Consider the following 17635-nt stretch of genomic DNA (forward strand, 5'->3'; position numbering starts at 1 on the left):
CTATTTCATCTTTCTAAATAATTGAATAAATTTTAACAATATTTATGTAGAAACAACTATATTGAATCTGATTGAATAATTAATCTATAAGAGGGAAATGTTTAGTACTTTTTGCTCATCAAATAGTACCTTTTGTATTTTCTTTGATATTGAAATTTAACATGATTGATCAGAATCCATAAGAGGTGACTCGTTGCTATTTTTTCGTTCTTCAAATTGTACATTTGTATGTTCTCTAATATGAAGACAACACACAAAAACACGGGTTCCGGACTGAATAAAAATGATTAAATGTGGTACTTTTACATTCTTCAATGTTACTCTTTGAATTTCCGAAACATATAAATCACGGTTCTTATTAAATAAAAATTTATAAAAAGGACATTTTTAGAACTTTTTTGTTCTTCAAATGGTACTTTTTGAATTTTCTATAATATTGACCATAGAAATATGAAATTTAACATATAGAGACCTGAATAAAAGAGAATCTACAAGAAGCATCTTTTTGGTATTTTTTGTTGTTCAAATGAAACTTTTTGAATGTTTCTATATTCAAAAAGTAAACTAAAGAAACTAAACATACACAGTTCTTAATGAATAATGTTCTATATGGAAGACAATTTGGTACTTTTTTATTTGTATCTTGATTGGGTAGCGAAGCACCCAGGGTAAGCTAGTGAAGTATAAATATATTTAGAGATGCACAGTGGTTGTTTTATTTTTGGAAATAATAATTTAGTATCTCTGGAACTATTGGATATATTGCAATGAAATTTAAAACTTATCACTAGTTAATTTTAGATCCGATTGAATAAAATTTTCCTTTTCAGAGGCAGGAGTAATAAGCGAAATTTTTTTGCAAATCATAAAAAATGCATTAAAATATCAAAAGGAGTATAAGTTTGGGAACATTCTGGTATTTAGCATAATAACTTAGAGATTAAAATTTGATAAATATATTATACTAGCTATACCCAGTGAGCTTTGCTACCCTAAAAGCGATATAAATAAAAAACCCACTTAACGATTTTGAAAATTCTAACTACAATAGTTTTCCAGATTAACAATATTTGTTTCATATGAGAGATGCCAAGCAAATTATTGCAAGTTCGCCAATTTCTATCTATCTATCTATGAAAAATTTGAATTATCTAACAGTTTTCAAGATATACGAAATTTTGTATTTAATTCATATATGTGGTGCCATGTATGTAGTCATTGAAAAGTATGTTGTTAGGTAAGTAATTACAATTAAAAGCCATGGTTTTTGCTGGGGACATTTTGGAAATCTTTCTAAAATAACATCGTTACGAGTTATCACATTTTCCATATACAAATACTGAAATTTCTAAAAGGGGTACATGTGTTACAAAAACTGAGTTTTTTAATAAAAGTCTCCACTGTGACGTTATTTATAGTGCGATAGTAAAATCACTTCGTATATATTTAAAGACCATATAGGGCTATATAAACGTAGAGCCACTATGAGAATAAGTGCTTTGTGTTTTTAGAATTTTTTTTACTCAACTTAAAAATTTTTCCTTCATAATTGATCAAGTTTGGATGGGGCTGATCGTGGCGTTGCCCGCTTAAATCAGCCATATTTGATTTTACTCGCTTAAGCATTATGTTCTCTTTAAGAATCATGTAAAATTAGTATATAGTCTCGAAGAAAAATTTTTAATTAATTAATGTGGTCAACTTTGAGTCCCCATTTTTTTCGCTGCAATCTAATATAATCTTAGCTATTGTTCAACTATAAACGAAATAATCAAAAAACTGCTTAAAACTGTGGAAAAGCTTTTCACAATTATTGCTTTACTACTAGAGTTTGGGGTTCGGGAAATCCCGTCCGGGAATTCCCGGGAATTCTCGGGAAAAGTTAGTCGGGATTTTTGAATCATTCCCGGGAAAATGGGAAATTTTAAATAAACGTATTTGTAACATATTTTGGAAAAATAAGCGATTTTATAATTTATCGTAGATTTTTTTTAAAGACAAATTACAAAACATTATTATCATGGTGCAGAAGGATATGAAAAAATCCTTAATTACAAACTATCAATCTATATAAAAGCTTAACTTGAAGCAAGTACAAACAAAACAAAACATTTGACATGCATGAATTTCTAAAGCCAACGTCTGTGGAAAGTGTTTGAGTTATCTCAGTAGCTGGACATTTTTCCACAAAATAACGGAAAAGTTGATCTTTTCTTATATTTAACTAATTTTAAGAATTATGAATGAATCTTATTAATTTAATACTGAAATATTTCTCTGCCTATGGAGTATATGATCTGTGCAAACTATCTCACCAAGGTTGGCTATGAAGTAACTGTCAAACAACAGTTTCTCTTAGCGGCTAGAGCAGGCCATTCACAGAGAAGATTGAAGACAGGTTCTTCCTTTTCCCTGCAACTGCGACAGTACTCATTGCAGGGTAGCTCAAGCCGATATGTATATCTGCCTAGCACCCAGTGTCTTGTTATTACTGCTATCAATCGCGTAATTCGGCTTATAATGTGTCATTGAAACATGAACAATGCCTTCCATCTATCTTCAACATTCTGAAGAAAGAATGTGAGGATACTGCTCTTTATAATACCTAACGGAGTTGTTACTGAAACGGCATTGGAGATATCAAGAGCTGATCCCGTTCTAGCAAACTCATCTGCCTGTTCATTTCCCTATGCAGAAGGATCCAAACAAAGACAAGGACAGATCATACTTGCATTGTCTAAATAATAGGGAAGTAGTAGTAAGTATAAGAATTTAGTGGAAGAATATCTCTGTGTTGCCGCGAATATTGAGATCATATAGTACCCTACAGGCTTGATTTAAATAAGTATGTTTAAAATTTTCCATTGGCAAAATTAAAGAAATGGTTTGATTTGTTCTCAAAAGAGGGATATTTTAGATATCGCTTAATTTATAGAAAAAGTTGTCTATTTTTGTTAAAAATTTTGTTATTATAGTTATAAATTAAGTTTTATATAAATTTCCCGGGATGAATTTTTTTATTCCCGTTTCCCGGGAAATTGAAAAGTCCGGAAATTCCCAAACTCTATTTACTACTTAGTTTAAAAAACACAAAAAGATTTAAAGCGAAATTACTTTCCCTCATATCCAATATTATTTTATATGTTTTTAGGTGTTATTTAGTTATGCTAGAGAGTAGTAAGATATTATGCTAAATAGGAGTTGAATGATTTAATTTACACTGACAAAAATTATATAAAAGAAATTTTAAATACACTGTAAACAAAATTGTAATTTTTCGCATTTAAAACAAGTAGAAAATTATAGTGTGACTTACTCACTGACTCACTGAAGCTAAAAAGCTGAAATTCGGTATACATATAAATACTTAATGACAGGCTCCCAATACGATATTGGAACCACATGGAATAACATTTTTATTTCGGCAATATGAGGGGAAAAAATGTACCAAAATGGGGTAAAAACGGGAAATTTGATTTTATTCAAACTCCTTAAGCAAATTTTAATAAAATTTTATAGATTTAGTAACACTAATGGGGCGAATGAAATTAAGCATATGGATTTCTCAGAAAATGATATTCTATAAAAGGGGACTTTTTGGTACCTTTTCGATCTTTGACTGGTACTTTTTGAGTTTTCTTTAATATTGAACCTAGAAACATAAAATTGAACACTCAGGAACTTAAGTGAGAGGAACTCTGTGATCCGGAGTGTATGAATATCTATAAAGGTACTGGTACTTTTTTGTTCCTCAAAAGGCACTTTATGAATTTTCTTTAATATTGAACTAAGAATCATAAAATTAAATACGCAGCATCCTGGGTGAATGAAAATCTATAAAAAGGATACCAAGGACTAATGTTTGGTACTTTTTGAGTATTCTTTAATATTTAGAAATAAAAAATTAAACATTCACATTCCTAAGTAATAGAGAATATATAAAAGGGAACTTTTTGGTACTATTTCTTACATTGACTGGTACTTTTTCAGATTTCAATAATATTGAACCTAGAAACATAAAATTGTACACTCAGGGAAGGAATTTTTGGTACCTTTTCATTCTTCAATGGGTACCTTTTGAGTTTTCTATTATATTGAACCTAGAAACATAAAATTAAGCATTGAAGGTTCCGAGTTAATGAAAATATATATGAAGGGACACTTTTTCTTTTTTCAACAACCGTCTGTTTGTATAGTACCAGTTGGTCCAGCCGTTTCAAAATACCAGATATCACATGAAAAAAGTGACTTTATTTTTGTGGGTATTACAATGTCGAGTGTAATATATTTTAGTTTGATCCCATTTTGGAAAAGGCTAAAAAAATGTGTCTAAAACTACTATCCCATGGGACTACCATACCCGATGGCAAGACATCGGTTTCAAAAGTTGGATCACTTGACATAAAATGCTCTACTTATTTAAGCGATTAATGTAGGAATGATGTACCGAAAGAGATCAGTAATAGATTGAATCTCATTTGGGTCTTGATTTGAAAGAAACAAATTTCGAAACTAAGAACTTTTACTTGATGGTAAGTAAGGTTTTCATGGATCTGATCGAATCTGATAATGACGCCGAATGTACTCAAATCATAAGCAAAATATCACTTTATTGATTGTTTTCTTCACTTCTACAATTTGACATTTTTTATAATCTTCCTCTCCTTTTTCTTTCAGTGTCTGCATATGTATAAAAATATTTCGTATTTCTGGCCATTGTTACAGGTATTATAAATAAAATACAAGAATAACTTTGTTTTTAATTTTAAACATAAATTAAAAAATTTTGCAAAATTTTTCCATTCTCTCTTCATATTTTCTTTATTAATGAAGTTTTACCCCCCACCTCTGCCACTCGTGTCATATGTTGTATGTCGGTCTATCTGTCTGATTTTTAACCTTTGTTCTATCTCTCGTGAAATGTAAGACTATTTTAGGTGTTTTATATATATTAAGTTTTTTGGTTTTTAATGCTTATTTTTTTTTTTGTTGTTCTACCTAACTTTGATTGACCCAAATACATAAATGAAACATGCTGTTAGAAAATAATCAAATTTTATAAAAAATTAACTAGACTAAACACAAACAGAGAACAAATTTAATAAGCTTCTTGTCTCGATACCAATATCTATGCAAAAAGGCAGACAGACGACCAGCAAAAACATAGTTACTTACACAAATACAAGCAAAAACATTTACACAGATACTCCAAAAAGAAAAGGTAAAACTGTAGCTATGTATGTATGTATGTATGTATGTACATGTATATGTGTTCAATGATATTTGTGGGTTGTTGGTAAATACTATTACTTAAGGGCTTTTTACAGAAAAGTTTTTCAAAACTTTTCATTATTCTTATCAATCCGTAAATTTATGGGAACAAATTAACGACTGGTTGGGGGGCTGTTGCAAGTGCCTTTTATCTTGTTTTATTAATGGAAAATTCTTTATTTGTAGCTTTCAACGTATCAAATGGCCAACATTCATCATTATGTATGTTTTCGTTGTCTGTTTTAAATTAAAATTTTGCAGATTTAAGGGTATTTTACATAAACATGAGAAGAAAAATGAAAGATTTCGCTTTTATGACAGCCTGACTTGACTGGTTGTTTGTTGGTTGGTTAGATTTGTGTGAGTTTGTGTGTTAATTTTAAGTTATCGGTCTTTTTTTTTGGCGACAGAGATGAAGAACATACACATTAATTAGTAATTTGTTTTCTAAGAAGATTTGCATATTCTGTATGTCTTCTTTTTATGATATATTTTTCATAAATTGGAATTGAAATTGGAACCGTCAAATTGAGTTTCTATTTTTTTTTTGCCAATTGGCCAAAATTATGCATTTTGCAATTTGGGTATTTTTTTTATAAAGCGAGTCGACGCTATCGCACATATAAAAAGAAATTGTATTTTATGTGATCAAGCCACTTGAGATCTTAACTCGGAACAGAGCACAGTTATAACTTTAAATCTAGTTATTTATTTATTTATTCTTTTGTTTTAACTTTGTTGTTTAAAATTTAAATATGAAATTCTTTTGGTGTTTGACTATTGTTGTTTTGGCTTCTGCCTACTTGGCCAGTGGTAAGTTGAGGTTTTATTATTAGTTTTTTTATATATATTTTTTTAAGGAAAATATTATATCAATGTTGTTTTTTTACATTTACAGCCCGCAATGTTAACCGTGCTAATGTTGATACCGAATCTTTTGGCCGTTCTCACAAACAGGCTCGTGTCTTCCCCGGTGCCGTGGCGATTAAGAAATTGGTTTTGTTGAAATTCAAGAAAATCGTACCCATCTCTTTGATCTTGCTCAAGTCTAGCAACGAAAACGAAGCTGAATTGGTGCCTGTCTACCCCACCTCTGAAATTCCTTCTGATGTTCAATTCATTCCCACCCCCAACGGCATCTCTGGCCACAAGGATGTCCAAGCCATTGCTGTGCCCAACGAATTCCACCAACAATTGGAACTCCACGGTTTGACCAACTTGGAAGGCATTGAATCCTTGTTGAACCAAGCTGAACAAAACGAAAATGGTGAAAGCACTTTGACTGTCGCCGAACCCACCGAAAAGGAAGATGAACTCTTGAACCTTAAAGAAGAAGATGAAGATCAATTGTTGGAAAATGCTTCTGCCGATAAACCCGCCAAGAAGTCTGGCAACTCCACCAGACGCTTGTCCCTTGAAAATGCTAAATCTACTTTGAAGACTCAAACCTCCGTTGAAGAAATCCCCATTTACTTGTACTCCACCAACGATAATGCCCATGTCATCAAGCATCAAATCGGTGCCCGTCGTTACCAAAAGTCTTAAGTTATCTGGTAAATCGAACTAAGTGATAAATAAATGTGAAAGAAAAAAGGTTTAGGCGATAAAATAAAATAAAAACTAAATTATTTAATTTATGAAAAGTTTTATAGTGTTTTTACTTGTTTTCTGATGTTTGCTGAAGAATATGTTTTGGTTCCTTATTCAGGGTAATTTTCGGAGGCATGATTAAAATATGGAACGAACTCTTAGGGACTAAACTCAAATAACAAAGAACGTGTAACAGTTTGTAATAACGAACTTATTATTTGTGGAATATTTCGGACGACAGAGACTAACTAACTACTAACTAACTAACTAACTACTACTAACTAACTAACTAACGAACGAAAAAAAGAAAGAACGAACGAGAACGAAAGAACGAACGAAAGAACGAAAAAGAACAACGAAAAAAGAACGAAAAAGAACGAAAGAACGAACGAACTAACGACAACGAACGAAAGAACGAACGAACGAACTAAAAGAACGAAAGAACGAACAACGAACGAAGAAAAAGAAAGAACGAACGAACGAAAACACGAAACGAACGAACGAAGAACGAGAACAACTAACTAAAGAAATAACGAACTAACGAACTAACGAAACTAACAAAACGAACAAAAAACTAACGAACTAACGAACGAACACTAACTAACTACTAACTAACGAACTAACTAACGAACGAACTAACGAAACTAACTAACTAACTAACGAACTAAAACTAACTAACTAACTAACTAACTAACTAACTAACTAACTAACTAAAACAATAACTAACTAACTAACAAAACTAACTAACTAACTAACTAACTAACGAACTAACTAACTAACTAACTAACTAACTAAACTAACTAACTAACTAACTAACTAACTAACTAACTAACTACTAACTAACTAGTCATTCGTCTCTATGTTTCTTAAAACCAATTTTCTGAAGATCCCACCCATCTTCGGGATCAAAACCATAAATATTTCTATCACACATGGTTTCAAAAAGTTTCATATTTAAAATCAGCATAATTGGTTCAAAATATCCAAGAAATGAGAAAAATTCCTTAACAGCCCATCATAATGTTGCCAATTTTTCCACTACACAGAACACAAGGAAACAACATGTACATTCAATATTTACGGTTGAAATCAAAGATGGAAGGAATATATGAATAAAATTTGTTTTTTTTTTTTTTTTTTAATTACAAAAGTCAAAGAACCAAAGTTTTGAACATACTTTTAAGAATTAAAAAAAAAAATATTTTTAAATTTTTTATAAAAAGGAAAATATGTATTTTTTTTTTATCAAGAAATAAAACATAGTTATAAAAACATTAAAACCTAATTCTAATAGAATACAAATAAAAAAACGAATAAATAATTAACTTAAAAGAGAAACGAAAAACTTTAACCCATATACAAGGATACACGTCCTGGGCCACCAGCAGGTATTGTATAACGTATGCAAGGTGGTGGACCATAATAACCATACGTTGGACACGTGGTACAGCATTGTGTTGGTATTAATGGAAATGTTGGCGATGGAAATGGTTGTAGTGGTGGTGGTGGTGGCAACACCGATGGAGGACGTATAGGTATAGGTGGTCGTATGACAACTGTTGGCGGTGGTCGAGGTGCTAATGGTGGTTGGCAACAGACATTGGGTGGTGGCTGTGGTACAACGACAACAGTTTCACAACAACGTCGCTGTTGATAGGCATCCAGAGTGCAGGGATAAATGCATGTCGGTTGTGTAAAGCTGTTAATTAAATCGGTTATAAAAGTGAAAGTACGTCCATGTCGTTCATTTTCATCAATTACAGCAAATTGTTCTGTGGAAGAGTTAGGATTAATTGAGCTATAATGATGTTGTTGCTGCTGTTCTTGTTGCTGTTGTTGTTCTGTTAGTGGCTGTTGTTCATGTTGCTGTTGATAATGATTATAATGTTGTATGCGATTTTTAGGCCAATTAATTTCTGTTGAATCATTTATTATTTCTAAAGTTGTTGATGATGTTTGATTTTGCTGTTGACGTCGTTGCGGTAAGTATGTTGATGATGATGATGTCGATGAAGACGACGATGATGATGATGACTTACGTTTACGTATTTTAAATGCTACAAAATTTATTTGAAATATTGTTAGAAAAATTTTAATTTTTGTTTTGCCCTAAAGTAGACTTTAGATTTGGTGCTTTTATAGAATACACATAAGATAACCCAACAAACAAATTTGTTGCGGTTAGAACAAATAGTGAATATACCTAGAGCGTGAATCTAAAAAATTACATTCTGGGAATTCTATAATCCCTGCAAATTTGAAAAAGTATAACATTTCTTAAAGGACTAAGATCTAAGTAGTGTATTTTGGAACCTAACACAAATTTAAGTTTTCGAAACGCAACAATATTATCAATATTTTTCAAATTTTGTCATTCTAAATAACAAAATGTAAAAAAACTTTCTAAAAGGTCAAATTCCTAAAAACTTTAACGAAAATTCCAAAAGTGGGATTTTTACAATTTTACTTATAGAGACCACATTCCTTTTGGGATTCGGGAATATACTTTAGGATTAAATAAAGAACACATGAAGGGTTTCAAAACTGCTTGCGGTTTTGCGATGCCAGCTTTTGGAATTTTTAGAAAATTTTTTTTCAAAATTGAAATTTTGTTTTAAAAACAACACAAATTAAAATATTGTTTCAACAATTCTATTCTGCCTGACTTAACGAAAAAATCCTGTAAGTACCGGGAAAATAAAATGACGACGGAGTCGATATCATATCTAATTATTTGGTTATAACTGTCAAATACTTATGTTTGTTGTTATGAAAAATACAACAATCGAACAAGAAAAATATTGATTCGAAATATCTGCTTCTGTAGCACTCTCTCACCCAGAATTTCTCTCACATAATAAACAACATTATCTCAACATGCTTGTTACCCATACTATCAAAATTGTGCTCTAATTACTTAGTTCAGATAACTGGTTCATTGAATAAGTACTTACTCTTAATAACCATTTCAGTGCATTTAAAAATAATTTTAAATTCCAAATTTTTAAGTGCAAAATAAAACAACAACATTCACACAAAAACAAAAATACAGCAAAAACAACACATACATATATGATTTATATATACAAAATATTAAAAAAATAATTAACATTTTATTGTGTAAAAATAATTTAAAGTATTTTATCGCATGTAGTTAAAGTGACACTCATACACACAGTGCATAATATCTAGAATTTCATATAGTAATTATTCTAACCTCGGAATCCCGATTGGCCGTTGGCAAAACCTTGGGCACCACCAATATTACCAAAAGCTCCACTGTTGGCATTAGCACCGCCAAAGCCACCAAAACCGCCGAAACCACCTACATTACTGTTGGCATTTGTAAAAGCATTGCCACCACTGCCATTGGAATTTGAATTAGCTGAAGCTACAGCATTGGCATTGGCCGATTGACCACCACGACTAACTGCCGAGGCATTACTGCTGGCACTGTTGCTGACAAATCCATTGGGTCCTTGTACACTATTAACATTAGCATTAGTTTGGGCACCAGCATTTTGTCCATTATTTCCCTGGAAAATCGATTGACTGCTGGAATCGGCTTGGGAACCACGGGTGTTACCCTCTTCGAAGACCACGGAATTGGTATTGGCTATATTGCTAGAGGTACCAAAGGCATTGTTGTTTGTCGATTGGGAACCACCATTGGCCTCATAACGTTCACCAGTAGCGGTTTGTATTTCCTTGGTACCGGCATTGGCATTGGCTGCTTGTTGTTGATTTTTGTCAAAGTTTAAAGCTTGACTTTGAGCATTATTAGAGCTTTGAGAGCCACCATTTGTTAGGGAACTATCTTGATTAACATTAGCAGAACTTAATTGACCGCTGCTGCCATCTGTAGCCAAATTTGAACCTATGCTGGAAGCACCATTATTTTGGAAAAAACCATTGGCATTTAGTTCCTGATTGCTTTGGGTATTAGCCCCAGCTTGTTGTTGGAAACCATTGAAAGCATTATTGGCCATACCCTGGGCATTTGCGTTCTGTTTCTGGGCACCACCAAAACCAAAGTTGGGTTGTTGGAAGCCGAAACCGGGACGTTGTAAACCGGGGCGTTGGAAACCAAATGAGGGTCTGCCAAATTGACGTCTTGGACGCTCAAAGTCACTGCCGGGATAAGCGAATGGTATAAATTGAGCCTTACGTTTGGGTCTAACAAAAGTTCTTTGGGGTAGACCAAAAACGGATGTAGGGTTTCTACGTCTTCTATTTTGACCAAAACTATTGACATTTGCAGCAGCACCACCCGCTAAACCGCCAGCCGAGGCTGATGTCTGGCCATTTTGTGTGCGACTAATGGCATTTGAGTTGGACATGGTTTTGGTTATGCCAAGTTTGCCAATTTGTTTCGACTGACTTTGGGAATTACTGTTAGATTTGGCTACGGCACCTACACCCTGAGCCTGGGCTTGCGCCTGTGTTAGGGCCTGGGCTGGCTGCTGTTGTTTTTGGTTGCGTGATAAATCAATATTCAAGAAACCCAAATTAAGATCTAAACCACCTTCTTTATCACGTTTAATGCCCAAACCATTGCGCAAATTATCACGGGACAAGGAAGATTCAACACCCAACCTACCAACATTCAAATCATAACCAACAGCTTTTGAAACTGCTCCATTGGTCATAGTCTTAGTGCGTGTTAGCGTACTACCGATATCCAAGCGACCTAAACTGACTTCTTTCGATTTAGCCTGACTTTTAGCTACAGTGGTGGTACCACCATTAGCGAAGCCTCCATTAGTTTTGGTTACAGTTTTAGCATTGACAACACCACGAGAAGCTTCTAGTCGGCCGAGTTCCACTTGACGTTCGTAGGCATTACTACTGGCTTTCGATACCGAACCCGTACGGGGAACGTTGTTTATGAGGGGTTGCTGTTGTTGTTGACGTTGAAAGAATTGTGAATGGGATTCTAAAATGAGAATAAGTTAAGAGATGTAGTTGCTGTATATATCTGTATACTGCTGTATATATATTTAGCGAGAATTTTGATATGGATTTCAGAGATTGACATTAGGACTGAACGATGAAATGTTATTGGACTGAAAGTGTTCATGGTACGATCATACAATTAAAAGGATATTTGATTTTAGATAAATTTCAAATAAATTCACATATTTATATCTAGGAATAGAAACTCCACATTATTTGATTTGTAACACACAAATCTGTAAGCAGCACTTTTTAGTGATCAAAAAAACCGATCTTTAGTTCCACGTATTCGGAAAATGCACTAAATTCTCGGAACAAATTGTTGTATTTTAACGAAAACTTTGTATTTACCTTGTGGTTGGCATATGGCCAAAACAGCCACAACCAAAACAACTTTCAAGGGGTTGAAGAACATTATACCCCGTTTCTTGATTTATATTACACTCTGGAAAATTCCAAAAAAATCCAAAAATAATTTCACTTTTCGAAATTCGTATTCGATTTTGTTAAATTGTTCTGTGTGTACCGTACCGTTTAACGTTTATCGACAATCTGAGCTTCAAATTTTGGCTGAAATCACTCTATAAACTACCAAAAAGCCAACAAAAAAAAATTCGTATCTATGAGCGTAAACGTGCGTGTGTGCTCGTTTATGTATATATAAACGATAAAGCAGTGAAAATTATGATTGGCTAAAATCAATATACCACATTCTGTTAGTTCGCTTATACCCAAAAAAAAGAAAAAAATCAGCTAATTTTAAAATTAAGATGGGTTCTGGTTAAACTTGTTATGGGAATTCTTAGTAGCAAACAAATTAAAAAAAATGTGTTAAATAATTCATAATAAATAAAGAAAAAAAACCCCATCACAATTGTTTCGTGTTTGTACGAATTTGAATTTGATTTGTATCTTGAAATACAAGTATAATTTAATTCATTGTTTACAGGTGCCAGCATCACTTAAGACCATGACTTGCCTTGACTTCACTTCAAGCGAACTCTCTAAAGAAAGAAATCAACAGAATAAAATAAAAATAATAAAAAAACAAACATCTCGTGAATTTTATTTAGATGATTTAATGTTGTTTTCTCGTGTTTCAAAACATTAACCGGGGGGAATTTCTGGTTTTTAAATTTCTTAGTTCTTAATTTTTTTATTTTATATATTTATTAGATGTTTTAATACTATTTTGATGGTGGTTTTAATTTGTTTTGTTTAAATAAATGATTTAATTTATTTAAACGTTTTAATGACGCATTATAGTTTTAAATTGATAAAACTATTAAGAAAAAAACTTAATTTGAAAATTTACACAACTAAAAATTTTATATGGGGAGTTTCATATATAATTACAATAAATACTAGTTTCCTAAGTGCTTAAAGAGGTTTTAGATTAAATCGGACAATGACTTTGTTTTAGTATTAGTTATTTTTCTGAAAAACCATAAATGACTCAAAAAACTTTTAAAAATGGAAATATGGTACTACGAAAGCTTGATTATGAGCATTATTAAGATGCCATTTGTAAAGTCACGTAATAGAATATTAGTAGAACTTAATTGACCACTACTGCCATCTCTAGCCTAATTCAAAACGATATTTTGAAAAAAACCACGTACCAGTTTCTACACAGAGGGAAAAAACCGATAGAAAAGTACCGAAATTGATACAATCCGTTGTCAAAATGAGCTTACCACGTTTGTTCACATTTAGACAACCACCGTGGTAATTTTGACAACGAATTGTTGTCATTTTGATTACGGCTTGTATTATTTCGGCAATGCATCGTTGAGATTTCGACAACGTACCGTTGTCATTTCAAAAACGCAACGTTTGGTTGACAGCAGTGTCACTTTGATAACACATCGTTTTCACTCTGAAAAGATACCCCCTGAAAATAAATAAATAAAATTTAGGACAAATTTTAAAATTTTCGTATTTAGCCGTCGCCAGTCGTAGATAGAATCTGCGTTTATAATTTGACAACGTCATGTAAAATGTTGTTAATTTGACAACTATCCGTACATACTTTGACAACGGATGTCATTGAAAATTTATAAAGACTTTGTTGTCAATTATATGTATATATAATTTTAAAACGTCTTTCAAAATGGGTTTGCTAGAAACGCAAAATGGGAATGTTGAAAAACGGAACATTATAAACCAAGTGAGGGTCCGCCAACATCGCACCTTGGATATTCAAAGTTATTTCCCTATTAAAATGTGGAAAAATTCCATTCCTTCAAAAACTTTATAAGGTTATCGGAAGAAAAACCGATAAGAAATATTTGGTGAAAATTCATGCTTTCAACTTATAGAGAATGTTTTGACTATTGCTTTCCACCATTATGAACAGCCGAAATCAAGAGCTTTTGAATATATCTTGACCAAATTTTTATTGACTTTGTGTAGTTTAGTATTCTTAGTCGAGAACAAGAGGAGCTTTCGAAGTCTTTAAATTAAGTCGTAATTTAACCGTTTACTTTACATCAGCATTAATTGCCGAGATCGAGTCCCAAAATTCTTCTTAACTTCCTCGTAATTTAACTGCTTCATGTTTGTATTCTTAGTCAAAATCAAGATCCATCAAATTCTGTTTGACTGAATTCGTCTCGATTTCGTTTATCTTTCTAGCTAAGAAATCATAGTACGAGTAAACGTTTTCTTATAACCAATACTTCTCACCTAAGCAACAGCGATTTCTTTGTTTAATTCCCTAAGGCGATGATTGTACGTACTACCGTCAACTCGATTCCACAGCTGTAATTTTACCGTCAACATCATATAACACCTCTCAAATCATCCAAGGGATGCGCTAGGGGTGCGTGTAATTCTTCTGTTTCCCATCCGATTTCAAAAATTTTATATTTGTGGAAAGAGCTGGACTAGGTTTAAAAAAAAACAAATCCCGCAATTCCAAAAAATTGGAGCAAAAACTTCAAAAATGGTATTTTCTACAATTTTGTCCATGGGATCCACATATTATCCGGTTTCATTTAGATAGATTCTATTTTACGTTCAGGTAGCCAATAAATAACATGAATAATTTCCACATTTGTTTCCCAAGAAGAAAACAAATTCCAAAGAAGAAATTATGCTCTTATGTGTAAAAAAAGCAAAAATATGAGCTAAAAAGTTGATGTCAAAATTCTTAAGTTGTTCTGAAACATGCAAATATCTTGTTCATGAGTCCATACATCGCGATACAAAAACGTGGTAAGCACGCTATTGACAAACAATCCGTTGCCAATAGTGAGCTTACCCCGCTTGGTAACATTTAGACGACGGATGTGTATAAAATTTAGATTTCGACAACGAATTATTGCAATGTTGACAACGTTGCGTTGTTAGTGTTGTCGTACGTATGTATATACTTCGACAACGGATCTTATTGAAAAATTATATACTCTTTGGTTTCAATTTGGTACCAGGCGTGTATATTTCCTTTTCCCTCTGTTTGGGTTTCCCTGATTATGACAATCAAAATCGTATTTATTTATTTGTTAGTTCTTAGCAGAGTAACAACAACCATATGTCCGTTAAAGTAAACGGACCTGATTGAATCCAGTTATAATGTACTTGCACATGTCCAATATTGTACCAATATTTCACAAAAAATTTTGAAAAAAGTACTTTTTCAAAATAGTACTATACTATAAGCATTAAATCGACTAGAAATAGTAGTAGTATTACTTTAAAACTAGATTTCTTATACTACGAAATAATACTAAATATTTAAAATTCTTCAAAATAATAATTTTTAATGAAACACGTTTTTTATTAAATTAACTTAAGCCGCTGACGATACTGCTTAGAAACTAGCTTATTAGCAATTTAATTAATAAAATATATGAGAAAATTAGCACTTAAGGGAATTCCGTTTATATACATATTTACCATTGATACCACTTCCTCAAAATCTTGCAATAATACGGTAAATTTTTTAGCAAATATATAAAATAAACAAAAATAAATTATATGTAAGTGGCAAAATTTTACGTCATTTATACAAAATTCCCCTTAAACATAAGTGTGTTTTTAAGAAAGTTTGTGTTTTTTTTTCTCTTCTACTATTATTATTTAAATCTTTAAAATCGTGTATCCCCCGCAAAGATTATTTAATTTAGCATTCAAAAAGTTTATTGTATTGTTATCATAAGTTGTGTTTGCATTTTGATTAGTATTAATTAGCATAAACTTCAAACATATTATATCTACATACATACAATTTAATACAATAAATGTTTTTTCTTTTTGTATTAAAAAAAAATCTTGTCAAAACTTTCGCCATTTATTATATTTGTATATATTAGCTGAAAAATTTTGTTTAATTTATTTAAAAGCAAATACATATAAAAAAACTTTACATTATTTAAATTTATCATAATTTGTATATTGTTTTATTTTGTTTGAAATAATCACTATAACAATCTTTACGCTCCTAACTTTACATTTTTATAGGGGGAGAGTATTTTTAACGGTCATTTTATACTCAAATACTCATGTTTCAATGTTTGTTTCAAAATTAACCTTCAATATTGGAAATGGACCGGAAAAATATAAACATTATAAATTGTCTGTCTAGCTGGCGGTTAATAGCATTTAATTTTAAGATTTTCATATAAATATATGATAAATATAACTGTTACTTTTGAGTTAGGGCCTATTAAAATAATGGAAATAAATTTAAAATTATATAAATTTAAAATATGTCTAACACAGTGGATTACAAAAGGGGCAGTGTGAAATAATTTCAAAAAAAAAAAAAAAAAAAAATTTTAATAAAATTTCGTAAGATAACGAAAAGTGTTGAGTTAAAGTTTTTAAACTTGAACTCAATACTTCCGTAAAGATCAGGTGGATGTAAGAAACTGTCACCAATCCATATAATATCCAGTGATGATACTAGTAAAATTAATTAACCGGTCAAATTTTAAGCGTTTCAAAATTTATTAATTTCTCGATTCTATTTTACTTTGTCGTCAAAATTGCATATGTGAATAGCCTTAATATCGAAATATTCATAGCTAATAGTGACACGCTCACACACTTTATTAAGTTTATAAATATTTAAAACAATAAAATTATTTAATATGTACTATCAAAACAAGTTCGAGAGCTACATTCGGCAGCGACGAATTTTAAGTACACTTGCAGGAAACCCTTTTGATACCAACGGCTGACCGATTTCAATTAAATTTTTAACACAAACCAGAAAGGGACAAAACTGTGGGCTAATTAGTTAGTTAGATAGATAGATAGATAGATAGATAGGTAGGTAGGTAGGTAGGTAGGTAGATAGATAGATAGATAGATAGATAGATAGATAGATAGATAGATAGATAGATAGATAGATAGATAGATAGATAGATAGATAGATAGATAGATAGATAGATAGATAGATAGATAGATAGATAGATAGATAGATAGATAGATAGATAGATAGATAGATAGATAGATAGATAGATAGATAGATAGATAGATAGATAGATAGATAGATAGATAGATAGATAGATAGATAGATAGATAGATAGATAGATAGATAGATAGATAGATAGATAGTAGATAGATAGATAGATAGATAGATAGATAGATAGATAGATAGATAGATAGATAGATAGATAGATAGATAGATAGATAGATAGATAGATAGATAGATAGATAGATAGATAGATAGATAGATAGATAGATAGATAGATAGATAGATAGATAGATAGATAGATAGATAGATAGATAGATAGATAGATAGATAGATAGTAGTTAGTTAGTTAGTAGTTAGTTAGTTAGTTAGTTAGTTAGTTAGTTAGTTAGTTAG

The 17635-nt window shown here is 31.5% G+C and overlaps 3 protein-coding genes across 3 annotated transcripts; 1 reads left to right on the forward strand and 2 right to left on the reverse strand.

Moving 5' to 3' along the window:
- The first annotated feature begins 5882 nt into the window (after nt 1-5882).
- On the forward strand, nt 5883-6914 carry LOC119606304. Its single transcript, XM_037959747.1, has 2 exons — nt 5883-6084; nt 6170-6914. The coding sequence occupies exons 1-2, from the start codon at nt 6027-6029 to the stop codon at nt 6814-6816; spliced, it is 705 nt and encodes a 234-aa protein (XP_037815675.1). The 5' UTR covers nt 5883-6026; the 3' UTR covers nt 6817-6914.
- Nucleotides 6915-8208: 1294 nt separating this feature from the next.
- On the reverse strand, nt 8209-9828 carry LOC119606301 (LOB domain-containing protein 13-like). Its single transcript, XM_037959746.1, has 2 exons — nt 9816-9828; nt 8209-8777 (listed from the first exon to the last, which is right to left on the reverse strand). The coding sequence occupies exons 1-2, from the start codon at nt 9826-9828 to the stop codon at nt 8209-8211; spliced, it is 582 nt and encodes a 193-aa protein (XP_037815674.1).
- A 106-nt stretch (nt 9829-9934) lies between these two features.
- Nucleotides 9935-12448, reverse strand: LOC119606308 (nucleoporin nup189-like). Its single transcript, XM_037959752.1, has 2 exons — nt 12169-12448; nt 9935-11797 (listed from the first exon to the last, which is right to left on the reverse strand). The coding sequence occupies exons 1-2, from the start codon at nt 12230-12232 to the stop codon at nt 10074-10076; spliced, it is 1788 nt and encodes a 595-aa protein (XP_037815680.1). The 5' UTR covers nt 12233-12448; the 3' UTR covers nt 9935-10073.
- Between the last annotated feature and the right edge of the window lie 5187 nt (nt 12449-17635).

The sequence above is a fragment of the Lucilia sericata genome, unplaced genomic scaffold (assembly GCF_015586225.1).
Source record: "Lucilia sericata isolate MDLA Ls3-8-SP2 unplaced genomic scaffold, ASM1558622v1 Contig000569F_arrow, whole genome shotgun sequence".
Taxonomy (NCBI): domain Eukaryota; kingdom Metazoa; phylum Arthropoda; class Insecta; order Diptera; family Calliphoridae; genus Lucilia; species Lucilia sericata.

What these genes read in the sequence shown, in the direction of transcription:
- LOC119606304 (XM_037959747.1), top strand. Translation starts at nt 6,027, where the DNA reads ATGAAATTCTTTTGGTGTTTGACTATTGTTGTTTTGGCTTCTGCCTAC. An exon ending in TTCTGCCTACTTGGCCAGTG is followed by an intron (nt 6,085 to 6,169) that starts GTAAGTTGAGGT and finishes TTACATTTACAG; the next exon opens with CCCGCAATGTTAACCGTGCT.
- LOC119606308 (XM_037959752.1), bottom strand. Translation starts at nt 12,232, where the DNA reads ATGTTCTTCAACCCCTTGAAAGTTGTTTTGGTTGTGGCTGTTTTGGCC. An exon ending in GGCCATATGCCAACCACAAG is followed by an intron (nt 11,798 to 12,168) that starts GTAAATACAAAG and finishes TTCTCATTTTAG; the next exon opens with AATCCCATTCACAATTCTTT.